The sequence below is a fragment of the Gopherus evgoodei genome, chromosome 1 (assembly GCF_007399415.2).
Source record: "Gopherus evgoodei ecotype Sinaloan lineage chromosome 1, rGopEvg1_v1.p, whole genome shotgun sequence".
Classification (NCBI taxonomy): Eukaryota; Metazoa; Chordata; order Testudines; family Testudinidae; genus Gopherus; species Gopherus evgoodei.
The window spans coordinates 139857474-139877568 of NC_044322.1; the positions used below are offsets into that span (position 1 = coordinate 139857474).

Genomic DNA, 20095 nt, shown 5'->3' on the forward strand with positions numbered 1-20095 from the left:
CACACTAGTCTGCTGCAACACAGACCTAGACCCATGCCCCCAAAGCTGCAGACTTTAACCAAAAACTGCTCAGCAAATCACCTATCTCCAGAACCCAGACACCCAGCTTCCAATGGGATCCAAACCCCAAATAAATCCGTTTTACTCTGTATAAAGCTTATACAGGGTAAACTCATAAATTGTCTGCCCTCTATAACTCTGATAGAGAGCAAACACACAGCTGTTTGCTCCTTCTTCTTAGTCTGGGCTCAATCCTTTTTCCGGTATAGTTCTTGTCAGTTCTAGATCAGGTGGTAACTAGAGGATTTCTCATGACTGGCAGCCCCCTTTGTTCTGTTCCACCCCCTTTTATGGCTTTAGCACAAGGCAGGACTCTTTTCTCTCTGGGTCCCCACCCCTCCTTCTAAATGGAAAAGCACCAGGTTTAAGATGGACTCCAATACCAGGTGACATGGTCATATGTCCTGTGAGACCCCATTACTCACTGGCCAGCACCCACGTATACAGGAAGGCTTACAAGTAAACAGCATCACTATGACAGTGTCCCCTGAGTAGATATGTGGACAGAGTTGGCAACGGGCTTTGTTGCAAGTAGAGGTTCCTGGGTTAGTGTTTTTGTTGTTTGTTATAACGTTCAAAAACCAGTCGGAGAACACTTCAACCTCCCTGGTCACTCAATTACAGACCTCAAAGTTGCAATATTCCAACAAAAAACCTTCAAAAACAGACTCCAACGAGAAACTGCAAAATTGGAATTAATTTGCAAACTGGACACCATTAAATTAGGTTTGAATAAAGACTGGGAGTGGATGGTCATTACACAAAGTAAAAACTATTTTCCCATGCTGATTTTACCCCTACTGTTACTCACACCTTCTTGTCAACTGTTGGAAATAGGCCATCCCGATTATCACTACAAAAGTTTTTTTTTCTCCTGCTGATAATAGGCCACCTTAATTGATTATTCTTGTTATGGTTGGTATGGCAACACCCGTTTTTTCCATGTTTTGTGTGCGTGTATATATCTTCCTACTGTATTTTCCACTGAACGTATCTGATGAAGTGGGTTTTAGCCCACGAAAGCTTATACTCAAATAAATTTGTTAGTCTCTAAGGTGCCACAAGTACTCCTCATTCTTTTTGCTGATACAGACTAACACAGCTACCACTCTGAAACCTAGAACCTAAAAGGATAACTCAAATGTGTGAACTGCTCCATTCATCTCAGTGGGTGTTCCCATACCCCTTCTGATGGTTTGAGAACCTGGGATATGTATGAAGTACACCTGTTCTCAGCTTCCCACCCGAAGGGGCAGAACTTCCCCAGACCCTGGCTGACGTGGGGGCCGGGAGGGGGCCTCAGACACTCATAAAAGAGTGAGCCCTCACCGAAACCTGACTCATGTAAGTGAGGGTGGGAGAAGATCCAAACGTTGTAGATGGGCATGGGGTCCCCAGATCCTGGCACATACACAGGGGGCATAAGAGAGACTCATATGGGCACACACACTGAAGGGTTGAATATGAGGCTGACAAGTGCCCTTGCCCCTATTCTCCAAGTCCTCTTGCCACTCACTCCTCACTTCCCAGTATCCCATACTCCCCACATCCCTAACCCCCATGCCAATCTCACCTGAGCCCCCAACTTCTCTCCATTCCCCTACCATCCCATTCCCAGTTATCTCCCAACTCAAATCCCCCATCTCCTTGCCACAGCCTCAAACCCCTCCCCTCGTTCTTTCACTCCTTTGTCTCCTAATAACTGCCTCCCCCCTGGATGCAGTCACGTCCATTTTTTTCCTAACTGCTTTGATTATAATCCTCCCAAAATAGAATTGCCATCCCTGACTCACAAATTATAACAGCCTCCAGCCTCTCAGTCCAAAACTCTTTGTCTTAGGTGGGGACTTGTGATTCATTTCTCCTTAGTTATGTTAATTGAAGCATGAGTTCACAGCAACCAGATCCGTGATTCACCCAGTCATTATTTCCTCTCAGTTTAACAGTACAAGGCAGCACAAGGAAACTGTTTTTTGGTGGGAGGAGGGGGGAGTTAGGAGTGCGGGAGAACTGTATCTCAGGAGCCTCTTGGATAAATGACCCCAAATTTGGTTCATTAACACTATTCTGCACCTGCATATGAGGCAAACCAAATTTCCAAGCAATCAAAGTTGCTAGTCGCATAGGTGCCAACTCTGATGGGAAGAAAATTATGGGAGCTCAGCACCCACCAGGAACCCCTCTAACCAGCTCCTCCCTCTTCCTCACAGTGCCTCCTGCCCACCAGCGGACCCTGCCGATCAGTTCCTCCCCCTCTCCCCAGTGCCTCCTGCCCGCCAGTGACCAGCTGTTCAGTGGCATGTGGGAGGCACTGTGGGGGAGGAGCAGGGACAGGAAGAGGCAGGAGAGGAGTGGAATGGTGCGGGAAGAGGTGAGGCGGGCCCGGAGGCAGAGCCAGGGTCGAGCACCTCCAGGAACTCAGGAAGTCGGTACTTAGGCTAGTCAGATTTTAAAGCACTTACAAAAGTCAAGCTTTAAAGCATATAAAATGGTTTCTGTAACGGCACATGTGCACCGTAAAAAAAATATATTAAATACCATTCTAAGTTTGGGTCCCCCAAAGATTTTGTGAGTGTCACATGCATTATTTTAAGCAAAACTCAGATTGAGCCCATCTTGACCCTCAACGATTTGATCTTTACCTCTGCACACAAAAAAACCAAAACCTCCACTAGCTAGAATTTTTTGAAAAATGGCTTTTCCATGGTTTCTCTCTCCATAAGGTCTCCCTCAAATGACCCAACATTTGAGTCACTAACTGTATCCTGTACCCTCCTGAGGTATACCAAATTAAAATGGACTCTGACTAGGCATCTCAATTTTAGAAGACTTAGAAAAGTCGACCTTTCAACAGAAATCATGACGCAACCTTTACTATAGCAGCCTTACCACGGCACTATAATCCAATAAAATCAAATTAAACATACACAAAGATCTGACACTAAATTAATGCTGTTAATTATAGTGGAGTGCAAGGTCCAATAGTCAAGGTTGAGCATCACTTTCTATTTAAAGGTCAACTCTTCAAAGTGCTCTAATATTTGCATATTTATCCTGGGTTTCTTAAAATTTGCTATGCCTCAAGGTGGTGCCTCCCTAAACAGTATTTTACAAAATCTAACGTTCTTTGGATGCGTATGAGCCTAACTTTGTCTGGAAAAAATACTGTGTAGGAGGGGATGCGCCATCACAGCTGCTATCTTCTCCTAATCTCCTGGACAAGGTAATTGTTATCAGGAAGACCGTGGCCATGGGTTCAAAGGGCAGTCTAGTCAGTCCTTTCAGCACTAGGTTTACGTGCTACATGGGAGCAGGAAGTCAAGGTTGTGGGAAACGGTTTACTATACCCTTGACGAACCTCTTAGTGGTTTGGGTGCTACAACACTGAGTATCCCTCAATAGGTTGGTGAAAAGCTGTTATGAATGCCAGATGGACTTTAGAGAGCAGAGAGATAGGCATGATTTCTTTAGGGTCAATGCATAGTCTAGGATATGAGAGTCTAGGATAAGAGTTGTCGATGTTGGGGAGATTTGCTGGATAGAACACCAAGCCTGAAACCTGGAGCATTTCTGCAGGTTAGTGCATCGAGTAGAGGACTTTCTACTGTGTAACAGAACCTCTTGTGCCTCTCTCGAACAGGAGCTTTCCAGGCTTTGGAACTGAGCAGGAGCCATGTCTCGTGGTGGAGAATCCTGTCCTGCGAGAGGAGGTGCTGTATGTCCGGGAGAGGGATTGGCGGGCATGTCGCAAGCTGTGACAGGTCTGCATTGGCCAAGTCGGAGCAATCAGGATGACATGGGCTCCATTTTTTAATTTTTATCAGGACTTTCGCCAGACGGGGAAACAAATGAAAGGCATAGAGAATGTCCCTGTTCCATGGGATGTGGAGGGCACTGCCCAGGGAACATTGACCCATCCCCACTCTGGAGCAGTAGCATGGACGTTTCTTGTTCAGGTGAGTGGGAAACAAGTCTGTGGACAGTATCCCCCACCGCTTAAGTATGTCATGAAGTACTGTCAGGTCTATCTCCCACTTGTGGTCATGTGGGAATTTGAGACTGACATTGTCTGCTACCCAGTTGTTTGTGCCTGGGAGGTAAGCCGCAGACAGTGTAACGTTGTGGGAGATGCACCAATTCTACAGCCTGATTGGCTTGGTGCATAGGGAAGGTGACCCGGCTCCTCCCTGACGACTGATGTAGTACATGCAGGCTATATAAGGGATCGGCAATCTTTGGCCCTCTGGTGGGCCAGTTTGTTCATCTGCCGCATCCGCAGGTTTGACCAACCGTGGCTCCCACTAGCTGCAATTCACTGCTCCAGGCCAATGGGGGCAGTGGGAAGCAGGACGGGCTAAGGGATGTGCTGGCTGCTGCTTCCTGCCACCCCCATTGCCTGGAGCATCGAACCATGGTTAGCGGGAGCTGTGATCGGCCAAACCTGCACACGTGGCAGGTAAACAAACTGGCCCAGCCTGCCAGGGGGCTTACCCTGGAGTGCCACATGCCAAAGGTTGCTGATCCCTGGGCTATATTGTTGTTAGGATCTTCATTTGTGATCCTGTGATCAGCAAAAGGAAATGGGCGCAGGTGTTCCTAACCGCTCTTAGCTCAAGGAAACTGATGTGAAGGGACATCTCCATAGCTGACCACTTGCCTTGTGTTGTGAGGCCATTTAGATGCATCCACTCCTGTAAGTGATGCATCAATCATGATGAGCAACGATGGTGAGCTTTGGGAGAAGGGGATCGCTTTGCAAACGTTGCTTGGGCTCTTCCATCAGTCTAGGGAGTTTTTGATCCCGGTGAGAGGCAACAGGGATTTGTCCAGCCTGTCCCTGGTCTGTAGAATCACATTTGGAGACATCGCATATGAAGCCAGGCAAGTGGTATTAACACCATGCTCACTGCCATGTGCCCCAGGAGTTGGAGATAGAGTCTGGCTGATATTTGTGGGCTGCTTCAAACAGTGTCTAAACGTGGCTAAGGACTAGAATCTGTGTTGAGGCAAGAGGGCTCTGGCTTGTAACAAGTCCAGGTCAGCCCCTATGAATTCCAGGTGTTGCACTGGAATTAGGGTTGACTTCTGGATATTGATCTGTAGGACCAGATCTGTAAACAAGCACATAGTCAGTTTGGTTACTCGGTGAGCGTCCCAGAGAGATCTAGCTCCAAGTAGGCAATCGTTGCGATAAGAGTAGATCATTATCCCTTGAGAACATAAGTGAGTAGCCACCACCAAAAGAAACTTGGAAAATACTCTTGGGACCAACGATAGCCTGAAGGGGAGCACTTTGTATTGGTAGTGGTCGTGTTGCAGGCGATTTCTCAGATTCACCCTAAGAGTCAGTAGGAAAATGTGTGTCCTGAAGGTCAAGGGCCAAAAACCAGTCTCTCTGTTCCAACGCTGGAATGATCGTCAATAGAGTGACCATCTTGAATTTTTGCGCCTTAATAAATTTGCTGAGAGCTCTGAGGTCTAGGATGGATCTCCAGCCTCCTTTCCTCTTTGGTATTAGGAAATAAGAGTAGAACCCTCTTCCTTGTAGATGTTGAGGTACTGGTTCTATGGCTCCTAACTAGAGGAGACAATCTACTTCTTGTTGTAGTATATTCTCATAAATCGAGGAAAGGTGTTGTAGAGGAGGTCGGGAGGTAAAATGGATGGAATATCCAGTTCATGGTTCAATGTTATGCATTCCCAGGCACTGTGGAACACTGCCAATCAGTGGCCAAATGGATGTGAAGCATTGGTCAGCTGTATCAGTTGGAGAGAATAGTTTAGTGGCCTGCCCATCAAGGGGATCAGCAGTTTCTTTCTTCAATCCACAGCCATTAGATGTAGAGGGCTGCAGGGAAGATTCACGTCTGCCCAGGGACTCGCAGTGCAGGTCCTGCAAGGGTCTGAGAGCTGCCTCCATGAAGATGATCTTCTGCCTGAGCTCTCTGTCCTTACAGGAATGTGGCCAGAGTTGCTGACAGAGACCACACTTTTGATGGATGCGGCCCTTCCCGAGGCAGCGAATGCCGTGGGAGTGCTTGTCTGCAATCAGAATGGCCTCCTTGTGAGTGAGGCACTTCTTAAAGCCACTGAACTGGGCATGCCTGCTGGGGTGGAAGGGTCTCCAGTGAGGAGAAAAGAGGGAAAATAAATTTTTTGTTTTTTGTTTTTTATTTTTATTTTTATTTTTGTGTGGATAATAAAAGAGGGTAAAGAACAACTATAACTATAGTATACTAATAATCTAACTATATAAATGCAAATAGCGTATGATCCTAATGGACTGCAAGTAGCTCCATCTTTAGCCAGAGCAATTGAGAAGGAACTGACAGGGGTTAGCCTATGTGCACTGGCTGGCCTCATGGCACAGCATGAGGAGAGACAGCTCATGCGCAGGCCTAAGAGACACTGCTATCAAAGTTCTCCTGTCAGCAGCACAGGAATGCAAGCACACCTAGGGTAGAACACACATAAGGACACTACTCAAAGGAGAATTCAAACATGCTCTACGCAGAGGTGAGAATGGTTGCCGGCATATCACTCCTTTTAACCTGAATGCTATCTCTTCTCTCTCTGCCCCCATGAGATAGTACTGGGGGAGCCAGGCCTCTCGGGAGAGCGGGGGGGTCTAAGCCCTTCTCCTTGCCCCCTTCTGTGTGAGTTGGGATCTGGGGAGCTGAGAACAGTCATACTCGGAGCATGCACCAAGCACACAGTGCTGAGACAGGGGTGAGGAGCTGAGAACAGGCATGCTTCATACATGGCATATACTCACAAGCAGAGGGGAAGGAGACTGAGGGATTTGAGCACACCTACTGACACTGAGCTGTTCACATATGTCACAGCTATTGTTTCAGGCCCTATTCATCTCCACAGAGTGTTCTTATTCAGAACATCTCATTAAGATAAATAGCCATTTCACACTTCTGAGAGGCAGATGGATGTGCAAAGCCCATTCCCCCTACAGTAGGCCCAGATTTTGGACACGGACGCTGAACTCTGCCCTTTCCTGCCTCCAGCTAGTACATGCACTTCTCAGAGTCCCACCACTTTCCCTACTATTGTCCCTCCAAGCTTTCCAGGAATCTGGAGTGGCAAAGAGGAGGATGGAACTGGTGTGTGGATGGGGGGACTCAAAGCAGCAGGAATGTGAGGGGGCAGGTTTCAAGCACTGGAATGTATGTCTAGGGAGTGCGGCGCAATTGGCATGATGGAGTGAAAGTTGCAGTTGGAGCAGTGGTAGTGGAACCTGAGTAGTTGGTGGACTATGGCATAGGAGATGGGTGCAGTGAACAGTGCACAGCAGAGAGGGTTGGAGAGAAAGGGATCAGGGCTATATAGTGAGAGGCTTCTGTTCCAATTCCTCCTAATCCCCAAAACCCACAATTAACTTTTTATTTCCTGGTTTTCAGAAGTTTAAATGTAGTCCCTTCTCCACATTCTGTAAGGGCACATAGCACTACAGGGGAACCATAACTCTGCACCAGCTAAGTTTTTGGGCACTTAAGTCTAAATAACTGAAATAGCATTTAGCAAATTCTGAAACCATTACTTAGACATCTGACCAATATAACACCTTTTAGATTTTCAGAACACTGCACAAACGTTACCTACTTTGATTTTGGCCACAAGAGACCTTCCAAAATATATAATACATTTCATTTTAATAGTCAGGCATAGGTTCTTTGCACTGCCATACCCTTCCAGAGGGACTCCTCCTATTCCTAGTTAACCCAGTAGAAACCTGAGCCTTCAGCCTTTATATTACCACTGATACAAAAAAAATCTTTGGCTCTCAGTGTATATTAGATAATCCTTAGTTTAATTACAAATACTTACCAAAGAAAATTATTTGGTGCAAATGTAAACAATATTTCTGAAGTGAGCCAGCCAAATTTCCAAACCTTTGTTTGTTCAAGGGTCAATCATCTTACTTACAGACACAACCAAAACTCAGCTAACCATTTGTAGGAGCTGACGGCATTAGATTTCTGTGGGCTGGTGGATTGGATATTGGTTGATACCAAATGAACAAATGTGATTACTGCACAATCTAACAGCTTTATCTCAAAGAGTTTCTGTTAAACTTCCAAATCAGGAACAGAGTTTTTGAGGTGTACTAAAATAGTACACCACCATTACAGGGCTGTGCAGCTGCACACACAAGCAACATAGGCAGAGAGACAATTTAGGGAGAGTAGGGGGCACCCCTTCCCCAAGTTTCGTACAAGAGATCTGCTCAAAGCACACATCCCAGTCCCAGGTGGAGCTCTTAGCTGTAGCCCCATGAAGCCAGGTCCCCTCCTCCAGGAGCCAGTATTCTCCTGGTCAATTTCTTCCACTATGTTAGCTCACTCACCCCACCGCCTCATCTGCCTCCACCAATCATCAGCTGAGATTATACGAAGTGACAATCCTCCTAACCAACAGTAGTAGGGCAGCGAGCATGGCCTTTGGGGGTAGGGCAGGCAAGAAAGAGGGGTCAATCAAGGTGGAGGGTAGCACAGGGTCCACAGTGTTGGTGGGGGAGCATACCCCATAGTGAGGGTGGGGAAGCATAGGGTCCTCTGGGGTGGTGGTGGTGGGAAGGACAGGGAACCACAGGGCCCCCACTGGCAGGGGGAAGGAAGTGGGATGCAAAAGGGGAGTCAATCTCCAGGGGAAGAAAGAAGTGAGGACATAGGACTGTGCCCTGAGGGACAGGGCAGTGAGTGTGGAAGGAGCAGCTGAGGGAGGGGGAGCTGAAGAAAGGTGGGGGGGGGGTGACTAGTAGCAGCTAAGTGGGTCTTGGGCCCCTTTTGCCCTCAGAGACGCATGGAGCACCCTCAGCTCTCTCTGGGAAGAGACCAGAGACAGACCCTTCTGGTCCTGACTTGTCACGTCCATTAGTGGTTGCAACTTCAAGGACAGCTGTGTCGTGCTGCAAACCCTGCCAGCAGATGTTGAGCACAGGGGGATGATGGCTGTGCTGCTGGCCAACACAGAGATCGACCTGTACTCCGCCAACATCCCACCCCCTAGGTAGGTCCCCTTTAGTTACCACCAGAGGGCATCTCAACAGCTGACTAATGTTACAGTAGCACCCAAAGACCTTAATCAATAGAGTCCTCCAGTGTGCTAAGCACAAACTATTAGGAAGGCTCAGCTTCTGTCCCACAGATCTCTATCTAATCCTTTTAATTCCTATGAAGGCAGGAAAGTATTATTCCCATTTTATAGCAATGGGAACTGAGGCACAGTCTTCAAACACAGAATAGTACTTTCAAAAACATATATACAAATTCTAAATAATAAACAAGACTCGATTTTTTTTCCTCAGTTTTAAAATGTGGAATTTTCTTGGCATTTGATTTTAAATATTCTCCTGTGAGAACTGCAATTCAAATCACTGTAGTGTTGTGTTTAAGATCCTTTTGGAAAGTGAATTGAAAGTGTCAGTTTCAGTCCTGTTTAAAGTCAGTTTCTACTCTATTACTATTTGTAGTAGAGTAATATCACTAGAGCCCCAGGCAGGTGCAGTATAAACTCACCAGGTCTTGCCCTAGTAGGATGTTTCCAAAAGTTAAATGATCTAGTCCAAGCTTTGTGAACTTCAAAAAGTAAGTAATCTACATGATAGAAAGTAATCTAGATTTTTCTACAATTGTTGTATTCAAGAATTAGTAAAGCAAGAATACACATTAAAATTTTAAACCTAACCAATGTCCCTTAAGTGACTTGACACAAGATGTCAGAACATGTTAGTATTTAAGCTGTGTGGGTCTAACATTTATTTAATTTCCTTTCTTTATATGGAATTAGATACAGTGCTCTTGTAGATAATTTAGAAATTAGCTGACAAGAAAGCTACAGTTGTCAGGTGCCTAAGTAACCCCTAGAATCACAGTTAAAGTTGCCCTATCCCCCACCAAAATCTGAAATGGCGCTCGTGAACACAGAACTATGGTACACCAAAAGAAATCTGAGTTAGTGAAAAGACCATATATCACTCAACATCAGAAGAAGTGAGCAGCAGGAAAATTCCTTTTAAAACATGTGTTCTGGTTTGAGGGAGTGGAAAGCTGTGACAGGGTGACTGGCTCTTTAAGGATTGATGGGTCCAACCCCACCTGTGACACCGAGCTCACCTCCCCGAGTGAAGAAAATAAACAAAGTCACATGACAGGCAGGTCATGCAGCTAAAATCAGGTCTTCTCATATGGAGATAAAAACAGAAGCCTTGAGTGAGCCAAGAGAGACTATGAAGCAGGAAAAGAACCTGACTACTGGTGAGCTGGAGAAGCTGGTTTGAGCCATGGCACAGCCACAGGAAGGACGGTTGTGAAATCCTTAACCAGAGGTAATAGTTTGGCCCTGAGAGGCCAAAGGATACTGTATAAAGGCTCGGTATCGATTTACTTACTTTAAATATTCTGGGCTGTGAACAAACTGTCTGAAGAAGAAAGAGGGAAATGAGAATGGCATGCCTTGGTCTTCAGTGGCCTCACAAGCCTGGGCTTAAGGTAACAGATGAGCAAGACACCACTGAACTCCAAAGAAATAAACACAGCAAAAAACAGAATACACCAAAGCCTGAGTTCTCTCACAATATTTGCTTATTGCCTGGAAACATTTCTGAAACTTCAACATTGGAAGGATGGATAAAGTTATCTTCTCCCCAACAAAAAACGCAAGAGACAACTCCGTGATATGTTTTATTGATTACCTTTATGACACTTCAATATGGGTTTAATTTACAAAATACAAGATTGCCACGACACTTTCCAGTAATCAGAACAGGTACACCTGTGTGTGGTGGCAATGTTTAATTGAAATACGTACAACAAAATTCTCAAACTTCCTGTAATGCAATTTTAATTAAATTTCTCAAGACAAAGTTCTTAAGAGAACAAAAACATACCAAATGATTTCACAGTTATTTTAATAATTTATATTGGTTGATAGGTTCTTATACCAACTCTTGTTAATTCTGTTGGGGGGAAAGCTACAGCAGCCACCATACTGTTTATGTCCTGTTCAGAGGTTCAATTCTGTAGGGCTACTTCAGAATGATGCTGGAGACTCAGAGTGCTGGGAGCCAGCACAGTGCAGTTGGAAGGTTCAGAAAATTAAGGGACAAGTGCTAAGTAAGTTCTACTACAGATGTACAAATGAGGAATTTGGGCAAAGGATGACAAAAGGCACTACTCTGACTCTCAGCCATATTTTAAATTCTTGCTCTAAACCATGAAGAGACATGCTAAAGCTGTTCAAAAAGAGCTGTAAAAATTTTAAACATTGACAAGATTCCCTATATTTCCACTAGCCTTGTTCTTGAAAGACAGCTGCAATATTTCTGATCAACCTTTCAAAGAAAATTTGACTTGAGGCAGACACCAAGCACAGAAAACTTCAGCTTAAATGGTTAAGGTTTGCCAAAGTTATAAGCAAATGACAACAGGAGGTTACAAAGGGAAGCCATAGGCACCCATAATATAAGGCTTGCTATTGGTCCCCTTAAAATACACATAAATACACATACATTTACATAAAAGAATTTTGTGTACCTGTCTGAAACAATGTGGAGGAGCAGCTAGCGATCCAGTCTCTTTCAAGTAATTATCCCACTTAAAGTGTTCTAGAAGAGATAAAAAGAAAAGTTAGGCAACTCTTAAGGGAATGTATTGTGCAAACTTTTAGGGGGAAACAGCTGTTTAGGTGAACTCTAATTCTAGCCTTTTTAAAGTAAATTCTAAAAAGTGAATTCCTTTTGTGTGAAAGACACCAGACTGACAGCCTTTGAGAGACTTTAAAAACTTTGTTAATCCATAGGAAAGACACACCACAGAAAGATTCAGTACACAGTTCAACATAAAGAACAAGAGTACTTGTGGCACCTTAGAGACTAAAATTTATTTGAGCATTAGCTGTAGCCCACAAAAGTACTCTTGTTCTTTTTGTAGATACAGACTAACACGGCTGCTACTCTGAAACCAGCTTCAACATATTTCATCAGTAGTGAGGAAGGATGGTCCAGTAGTTAGGATGCTAGGCTGCGAATCACTAGAGCGGGATTCCATATGCTGCTCCAGAGACTTCCTGTATGATCTTGTGCAAGCCTCTGTGTTTCAGTTCCACATTTGTAAAACGAGAAAAGCAGCACGTCCTATGCTGGAGTAGTGAAGATAAATTTGTTAAAGATTGTGAGACAGTCATATTCTATTGTTATATACTCTACATCCAGGACCATGTAAGCTCTTTTAATAAAGAGTGTGCACATCAAGAAGACTTGTGCAGAAGAGTCAGCTAGTACCTTGACCCCAGTACAAACCAGAATGGGTTTGGGGTTTAGTGCAATCTGTGAACATGACGCTAGCTCCACAACTAGAACCCATGAATTTCTGGCTCCCTATCCTACATTTGATCTAGATGAGGCTGTCTTTCTAACCAAATATGCAAATATTTTGCCTTAACACTTAGCAACAGAATCAAATAACACTTCATATATCACTAGGCTTTTCAAATTCTTCGATGATTTTTAGACTGCTGTTCAAAGGGCTACAAAAATGTAGTTATATGAGTTAATCAATCAAGATGAAATATAATATGGTCAATGATCCAAATAAGCATGGCTTAAGTGGATACAAGTCACAAGAAAAGAACTAAAATAGTACAGCGCACATTTTGCTTCTACAGTGAAATTGTCTATAATCTTTAAGTTGATGTATCTAAAAACAGGAAAGAGAAGCAACAGTCATCTTGTCCATCACCTCTTCACAAAGTTTAAATGAGAACATAAATGGTGTAATGATGCCATCTAGTGGCTAAATAAACAATAGCTATCATAGTGTTTGCATCAAAAAAAAAATATTCGTTTTAGATAGCTAGTAAAATCAAATCAAATTGTCTTCTGGGAACTGGCATCAATGAAGTTATTTGGCTACATTTATAACTAAACATTAAACACAACTCCATTTAAAGAAGGAAAACAGAAAAATACCTCAAAACCAATTTTTTCCTAAGCAACAAAACACACAAATAACTGAAAACTTTTCATTGTTGCCCTGAAAGATACCAGTGATGTTCATCAATGACTGTCCCATGGGAAAATATTCCAGAAGCACTAGCCTTTGATAGGAAAGGCCTTGGCTAATATCTTCAAGATATTATCTCTGCATAGTCAGCATTTCCCAAATGATCACAGCAGTAGTAGCTGTAAATTGATGGGATGACTCAGAAGCAAGATGAGGGAGCCAAGAAAGGTCTTTTCCTCAGGGGATCATGTTTACAGCAAGTAAACAAAATAAGGCAACAAACATAAAACTACACAGGTAGCTATAAGGAAGAGTGCTTTCTTTCACTGGCCATTGAGGGAGTTTGCAGTTTCATTCACCTGCAGATCATTTAATAATAACAGGAGATATACCAATCTCCTAGAACTGGAAGGGACCTTGACAGGTCATCAAATCCAGCCCCCTGCCTTCACTAGCAGGACCAATTTTTGCCCCAGATCCCTAAGTGGTCCCCTCAAGGACTGAACTCACAACCCTGGGTTTAGCAGGCCAATGTTCAAACCACTGAGCTATCCCTCTCCCTATAGCTAGATTTTATCTATAAACTCCTTTCTGCACAGTCAGAAGTTGACATTCGGTTTCCTTCCTTTGCGAGCATAGGCCAAAACTGAAGTAAATTAAAGCTAAATTCATTCACAGCTAATACTTAATATTGTGCAATTTATTTCATGAAGAGAATATGAAACAGCAGAAAGGGGATGTGTGTGTCTACGGAAATTGTCACATGAGAAAATAACGCTCTTAACAAAACACGCTTCTCTATATCCAGTGAAAGATCATTTGCAGATAAAAAACTAATGCTATTTTCTGAACATATACACCTATCTGAGGCTCTAGTATTGGAGAGAATTTTAGGAATGGAGGTAGAATAAAACTTCAACCTACAGGAAAATTAGCTCACAACAAACCATTTAAAATAAAAAAATTTCCTTGTATATTACCCCAATTCAAGACACAGGTAATTTTATGCTGAATTACCAGAGACAGTAAGAAAACAAATGTAGTGTACTACCAATTTGGTCAGTACTGCTAATACTATACTTTCAAAGGTTTAGACCAGAGGTAGGAAACCTTTTTCTATCAGGGGCCACTGACACACACACAAAAAATCAGTCGTGGGCCACAAAGAGCCCCACAGGGAGGCATGGAGGCTTGGGGCTTCCCGTAGGCTCTGGGGTGGTGCTAGAAATGACGGGTTCAGGATGTGGGAGGGGGCTCCAGCCTGAAGTAGGGGTTGGGATGTAGAAGTGGGTGAGGGTTCCAGCTGGGGGTGCAGGCTCTGGGGCTGGCTGAGGATGAGGAGTTTGGGGTACAGGAGGGGGCTCCGGGCTGGGGCCAAGGGATTTGGAGTGTGGGAGGAGGCTCAGGGACAGGGCAGGGTGTTGAGACGCAGGTGGGGGTGCAGGGTCTGGGAGGGAGTTTGGATGTGGGGTGGGGCTGGGGTATGGGTAGGGGTGGCGGGGTCTGGGAGGGAGTTCGGGTGCGGCAGAGGGTTCCGACCTGGGGCAGGGGATTCAGGCTCTGGCCAGTTTCCAGTTGGCTGTGCAGCGGGTCCATGCTGTGCCTGGTAGCAGCCAGCATGTCCGGTTCCTAGGCAGAGTCACAGCCAGGGGGCTCTGTGTGGTGTGTGCTGCCTCTGCCCACAGGTGCTGCCCCCACAGCTTCCATTAGCCACGGTTCCCGGACAATGGGAGCTGCAGAGCCAGTGCTGGGGTCAGCAGATGGAGCTTCCTGATCGCCCTCTGCCTATACGTTGTGGGCAGAGGCACCGAGGCTCGGGGCTTCCAGCCCACAGCGTGGAGACTTGTCATTGACCAGATTAAATTAAGCAGTGGGCCAGATCCAGCCCGCAGGCCAGAGGTTCCCCACCCCTGTCTAGACAGACTGGTTTTTAGAACTGGCAGCCATGTTTAAGTTTTGTCTTCTGTTTTATTTCAGTTATTGAACTCTTGGCCATAGTCTGAACTGTTAATGTTCGTGCACTGCAGTTAGCCAGCAATGGCATCATTGGTAGCCTGTCATCAATATTGCAATCAATGGATTAGGCAGTATCATCCCCTCATTATTGTCCTGCTCTTCTGAAAAAACTACACAAACTGGATATCTCCAATGACAATGTTTATTACTGGGGTTCTCAAACTGGGGTTCACAAGGTTATTACATGCAGGGGGTCGCGAGCTATCAGCTTCCACCCCCAAACCCCATTTTGCCTCCAGCATTTATAATAGTGCTAAATATTCAAAAAAAGTATCGCACTCGGAGGCTTGCTGTGTAAAAGGGGTCACCAGAACAAAAGTTTGAGAACCACTGGTTTATAATAAACACAAAAAGTTACCAAAAATGTTCTCTTGTGCAATTATTTACTTTCTATTACATTTTACAGACATTTACACAGCAACTTGTTTTTCATGTTTTCCTTGAACCCTCAGATGCAACTGTACATTATTTAATCCTTATCAGAATACCAGAAATTAGTCTAAGAATTCTGAATACAGATTCAAAGATCTAGCTTATGTACAACACATTAAATAGACAGATTTTATTATATTATTAAGCCTGCCCACCACAGAATAAAACCAAACGCCCACAATATTAGTTTTTGCATCAGAACTCAGTTGTTCTCTCACAAAGCTTCCCCTTGCCTGGCTGGTGTTTAGCAGATTGGGGCCTCCTATCTAGGCTCAGGCTCTCAGCCAGTTTCTAGTTTTCCACAGGCTCATTCTGGATTTCCGGCAGATGGCTGTGTCCCCAAACTGATATCTGAGCTCTTTCTTCTGGGCTGGCATGGCTCCTTAGAGGTTCTCTCTGGATTTCTTCTGCTCAGTTGACTACTACAAGTACCCTGGTACTTTCTTCAAGGCTGGCATAGGTCTTTTCAGAGCAGGAAGCTGTAAACCTCATCTTTTTTGGCTCATTAGGATCTACAAGTAGGTATTCACCCATGAAAGCTTATGCTTCAATACGTCTGTTAGTCTATAAGGTGCCACAGGACTCTGTCGCTTTTTACAACTCCTCCCTCTGATGCTGTGGGGGGGAGTGGTCTGTCTCTCCGCTCCCATCCCAAAAACCCCTCTTAACATCCCACCCCTCCAGCTTTAAGAGTTGTATTCCCCCTCAGACACACTGAGGTTACAAGTAAGGTGTCCTCAAATTTTACAAGTATGGATTTTATGTAGACTTATTTCACTACTTTGGTGATACACAGAGCTCCTCGCCGTCTTGCATGGCTGCTGGTAAAGGACACATCAGAGTGGCTTAAATTGAAATACGTATCCAAACCTATACATTTCTCTTTGGATTCAACCTCATTTTTAAGTAGAGTGCTGCTACAGATATGCAAGCAGTCTTAATGAAAGCTGAAACTTCACTGACTCTTCCTTCCAGGATGGCCACTGCTTGCTTGTTCTTCAAGTCTCCACTCCTTCCTGTGCAGGCCGCTGGGAGCCTCACACGTTCAATATCCTGTTTTTTTCACTCATTAGCCCACTCTCTCCTTATCAATCCTGGGTTTTAGCTCTAATTTTGCTTGGTGAGTTGATAGCCTCACATACTCTTGCAAATGGATGAGTTAAAATATGAAAAAAATTATCCCCATAATGCAAATATTTCCCTTCCCTTGTACATTATCCTCAGTCCTTCCACTCCCAAATATCGTCTCTCATCGATTTACTGGAGCCCTTCTCCTTATCAGAAGTTTTACCATACCCATCCTTCCCTCCTTCAGTTCTTTTATTCTCCTCATTCCTCCTACACACAGCTCCAAGTTACACCTCCTCATCAACTTCCAGTCTTAACTGGCGAGTCTCCCACAGTCCTACTACAAGACCAAGGAGCTCCCACTGTAGAGGCATTCTGCATTCTAAGGCCACTCTGTTCAGCTGGCACTAAGAGTAGTTCCCTGTCTCTCTTCTAGTCAAACAAGCAACAATTGTTTTCATCCATAAACCTCAATGAACTTTACATTGGAGGGTATTACTGTCCTAGTATTATAAATCGATAAATGGAGGTATAGAGAGGTGAAGCGACTTGCCCAGGATCATACAGTTGGTCTATGGCAGAGGTCGGCAACCTATCAGAAGTGGGGTGCTGAGTGTTCATTTATTCACTTTAATTTAAGGTTTCGTGTGCCGGTAATACATTTTAATGGTTTTTAGAAGGACTCTCTATAAGTCTATATATTATATAACTAAACAATTGCTGTATTGTAAAATAAAAAAGGTTTTCAAAACGTTTAAGAAGCTTCATTTAAAATTAAATTAAAATGTTGATCTTACGCCACCGGCCTGCTCAGCCTGCTGCTGGTCTGGGGTTCTGTTCACCTAGGCCAGCAGCGGGCTGAGTGGGGCCTGCGGACAGGACCCCAGCTGGCAAGGGTCCAGCAGCCAGAACCCCAGACCGGCAGTGGGCTGTGCGAGGCCGGCAGCCGGGACCCCAGACCGGCAGTGGACTGAGCGGCTCAGCCCGCTGCCGCTCAGCCGGGATCCCGGCTGCCAGACCAGCTCAGCCCGCTGCCGGTCTGGGGTCCCGGCCCTGCCCACATACAGTGGGTACCTACCTTCTCCCTGGTTCTGGCCCATGTTCTTCTCTCTGCACTGAGCTGAGGGTGGGAATAGACTGAGCACAGGGCTGGGGGCGAAGGGTCTGGCCAGGAGATAGATTGAGGGAGGGGGCTCAGGGTTGGGACAGATTTGCGTGTGGCACACTTACCTGAACAGCTCCCATTTGGTGCAAGGGGTGCAAGTGGGAATGCGGGGGGTGGGGTGCAGGAGCTCCTGTTTGGTGCTCAGGGTGGGGATGTGGGGGGTGCAAGAGTCAGGGCAGAGGGCTGAGTGTGTATGAGGGGGGCACAGGGCTCATGGCAATGGGCCTCGGGGATGTCCAAGGCTACGGGGCTCAGGGCAGAGGGCTGGGGGTATGTGTGTGGGGGGGGTCAGGGCAGAGGGCTGGAGGGGATATGCCCCTATTCTACCACCACCCCCTTCCCCAAGGCCCTGCCCCCGCTTCTTCTCTGCCTCCGCCGGGAGCAGTGAGCACGCTGAATCTGCTCCTTCCGGACCCCCTCCCTCACAAGGGACATCAGCTGATCAGCCGGCAGGGGAGGGAGGGATGGAGAGGCGGAGGAGGGGCAGGAACCCAGCACACTACGGGAAGAGGAAGGGGAGCCGGCTGGACCAAGCTTCAGCCCCTTGCCCCGCAGTGGGGGGGAGAAATTGGAGGGCAGAGAAGAGCAGGCCGGGCCGGGCAGGATTTTTAATGGCATGCTGCTGCCTGCCGGGACTCTGGCAGGCAGCAGCATGCCATTAAAAAATCAGCTCACATGCCGTCTTTGGCACATGTGCCATAGGTTGCCGACCCCTGGTCTATGGCATAGCAGAAATTGGCTCTCACGACTAAGTCCAGTACCCTGTGATCACCCTGCCTCCGATATATGGGTTACCTTTGCATCACTTAAGAATGCGCTCAAGAGAAGCTGAGTAGTTAGAATGTGGTCATGAAAGGAGAGAGAGCCATTATTCAAATCCCAAGAGCAGGAGGGATAAAAGTTGCCTCCTTAGCCACCTCCCAATTTGGGCAAGCAGAGTAAACAATTACTTACTGTAACTGTGGTTCTTCAAGATGTGATGTAGATGTGTATTCCACTTACGTGTGTGCATGCCCAGTGCACCGAAGCCAGAGAATTTTGCCTAGCAGTACCGGTAGAGGAGCAGCGCTCACGCCTTGTGACCATATCCCCTGCCCTGGCTATTTGAGGCTGTGCCGCCACAACCCTCCTCAGTTCCTTCACACCAAACACCCAGAGACTAGATGCATAGGAGACAGAAGCTGGGTCGGGAATACACGTCTGAATCACATCTCGAAGAACCACAGTTACAGCAGGTAACCATTTCTTCTTCTTTGAGTAGATGCGACCGTGTATTCCACTTAGGTGAGTCACAAGCCGTATTCACGTCAGTAGGTAGGGCTTGGAGTCTACCTAAACAGGGATTGCAGGATTGCCCTACCAAAACTTGCATCCACTCTGGAAGATGCGGTAATAGCATAATAGTTTGCAAATGTATGTATGGAAGACTATAAGTATCCAATATCGAGATGTCACTAAGGAATGCTATTGACATTGCTTCTGCTCTCACAGAATGAGATCGCACCCCCTCTGAGGAGGTGCAGCTAAAGCTATTTCATATTCAGTCTTAATACAGAATGTTATTCATTTAGAGACTGTCTATCAAGGGACCACGTGCCCCTTCATATAATCGGCATACAACACACACAGGGCAGGTGAAGCATGAAGCGGTTTAGACATGTCCATATAGGCTAGACATCAACTGACATCTAATGTATGTAGACACTGCTCCTCTGGAGATGATGTGGCTTAGAAAAGAACATAGGTAAAAGTACCACCTGGTTCAAATGAAACTGAGAAACCACTTTAGACAAACATTTTGCATGTGGACATAAAGTCACTTTCTCCTTAGATAATTGCGTATAAGGAGGATCTGCCTTTAGAGCCTGCAACTGGCAGAGACTCTCCTTGCAGTCGTTATCCTACCAGGAATGCAGACTTCTGACACAAAAGTGGAAATGTACAAGATGCCAGGGGCTTGAACGGGCGTCCCATTAAAGTGGCTAGGACAGTGTTACGGTTCACCAGAGGAACCGATTCTTAGACTGGGGTATGCAATACAGTCTTTTTAAGAATCTTGCTACCACGGCACTGGAGAAGACAGATCTTCCCTGAATAGGGGAATGAAATGCTGATATGGCCACCAGATGTACTCTCAATGAGCTACGTGCAAGGCCCAATGACACAAGGTGCAGCAAGTATTCCAGGATGTCCTGAATAGAAGCCAGCGTCAGCTGAATTCGGTGGGCCAATGACCACATTGAAAACCGCTTCAATCTCGCCAAGTAGGCCATTCTGGTAGAGGGCTCCCTACTGTTGAATAGAACCTATTGAACAGCTGCTGACCACACTTCCTCCTCAT

The 20095-nt window shown here is 45.6% G+C and overlaps 1 protein-coding gene across 4 annotated transcripts in view; it reads right to left on the minus strand.

The window, feature by feature from the left end:
• The window catches only part of SCML2 (Scm polycomb group protein like 2), a 143240-nt gene that overhangs the window by 93095 nt on the left and 30050 nt on the right, over positions 1-20095 (minus strand). For 3 of the 4 annotated variants that reach the window (XM_030574148.1, XM_030574138.1, XM_030574157.1), the window contains exon 4: positions 11607-11677. In XM_030574148.1, coding sequence (XP_030430008.1) covers positions 11607-11677 — 71 coding nt within the window. Of the gene's footprint in view, positions 1-11606; positions 11678-20095 lie in introns of those variants that run through there. The other variant, XM_030574171.1, reaches the window with a different exon arrangement.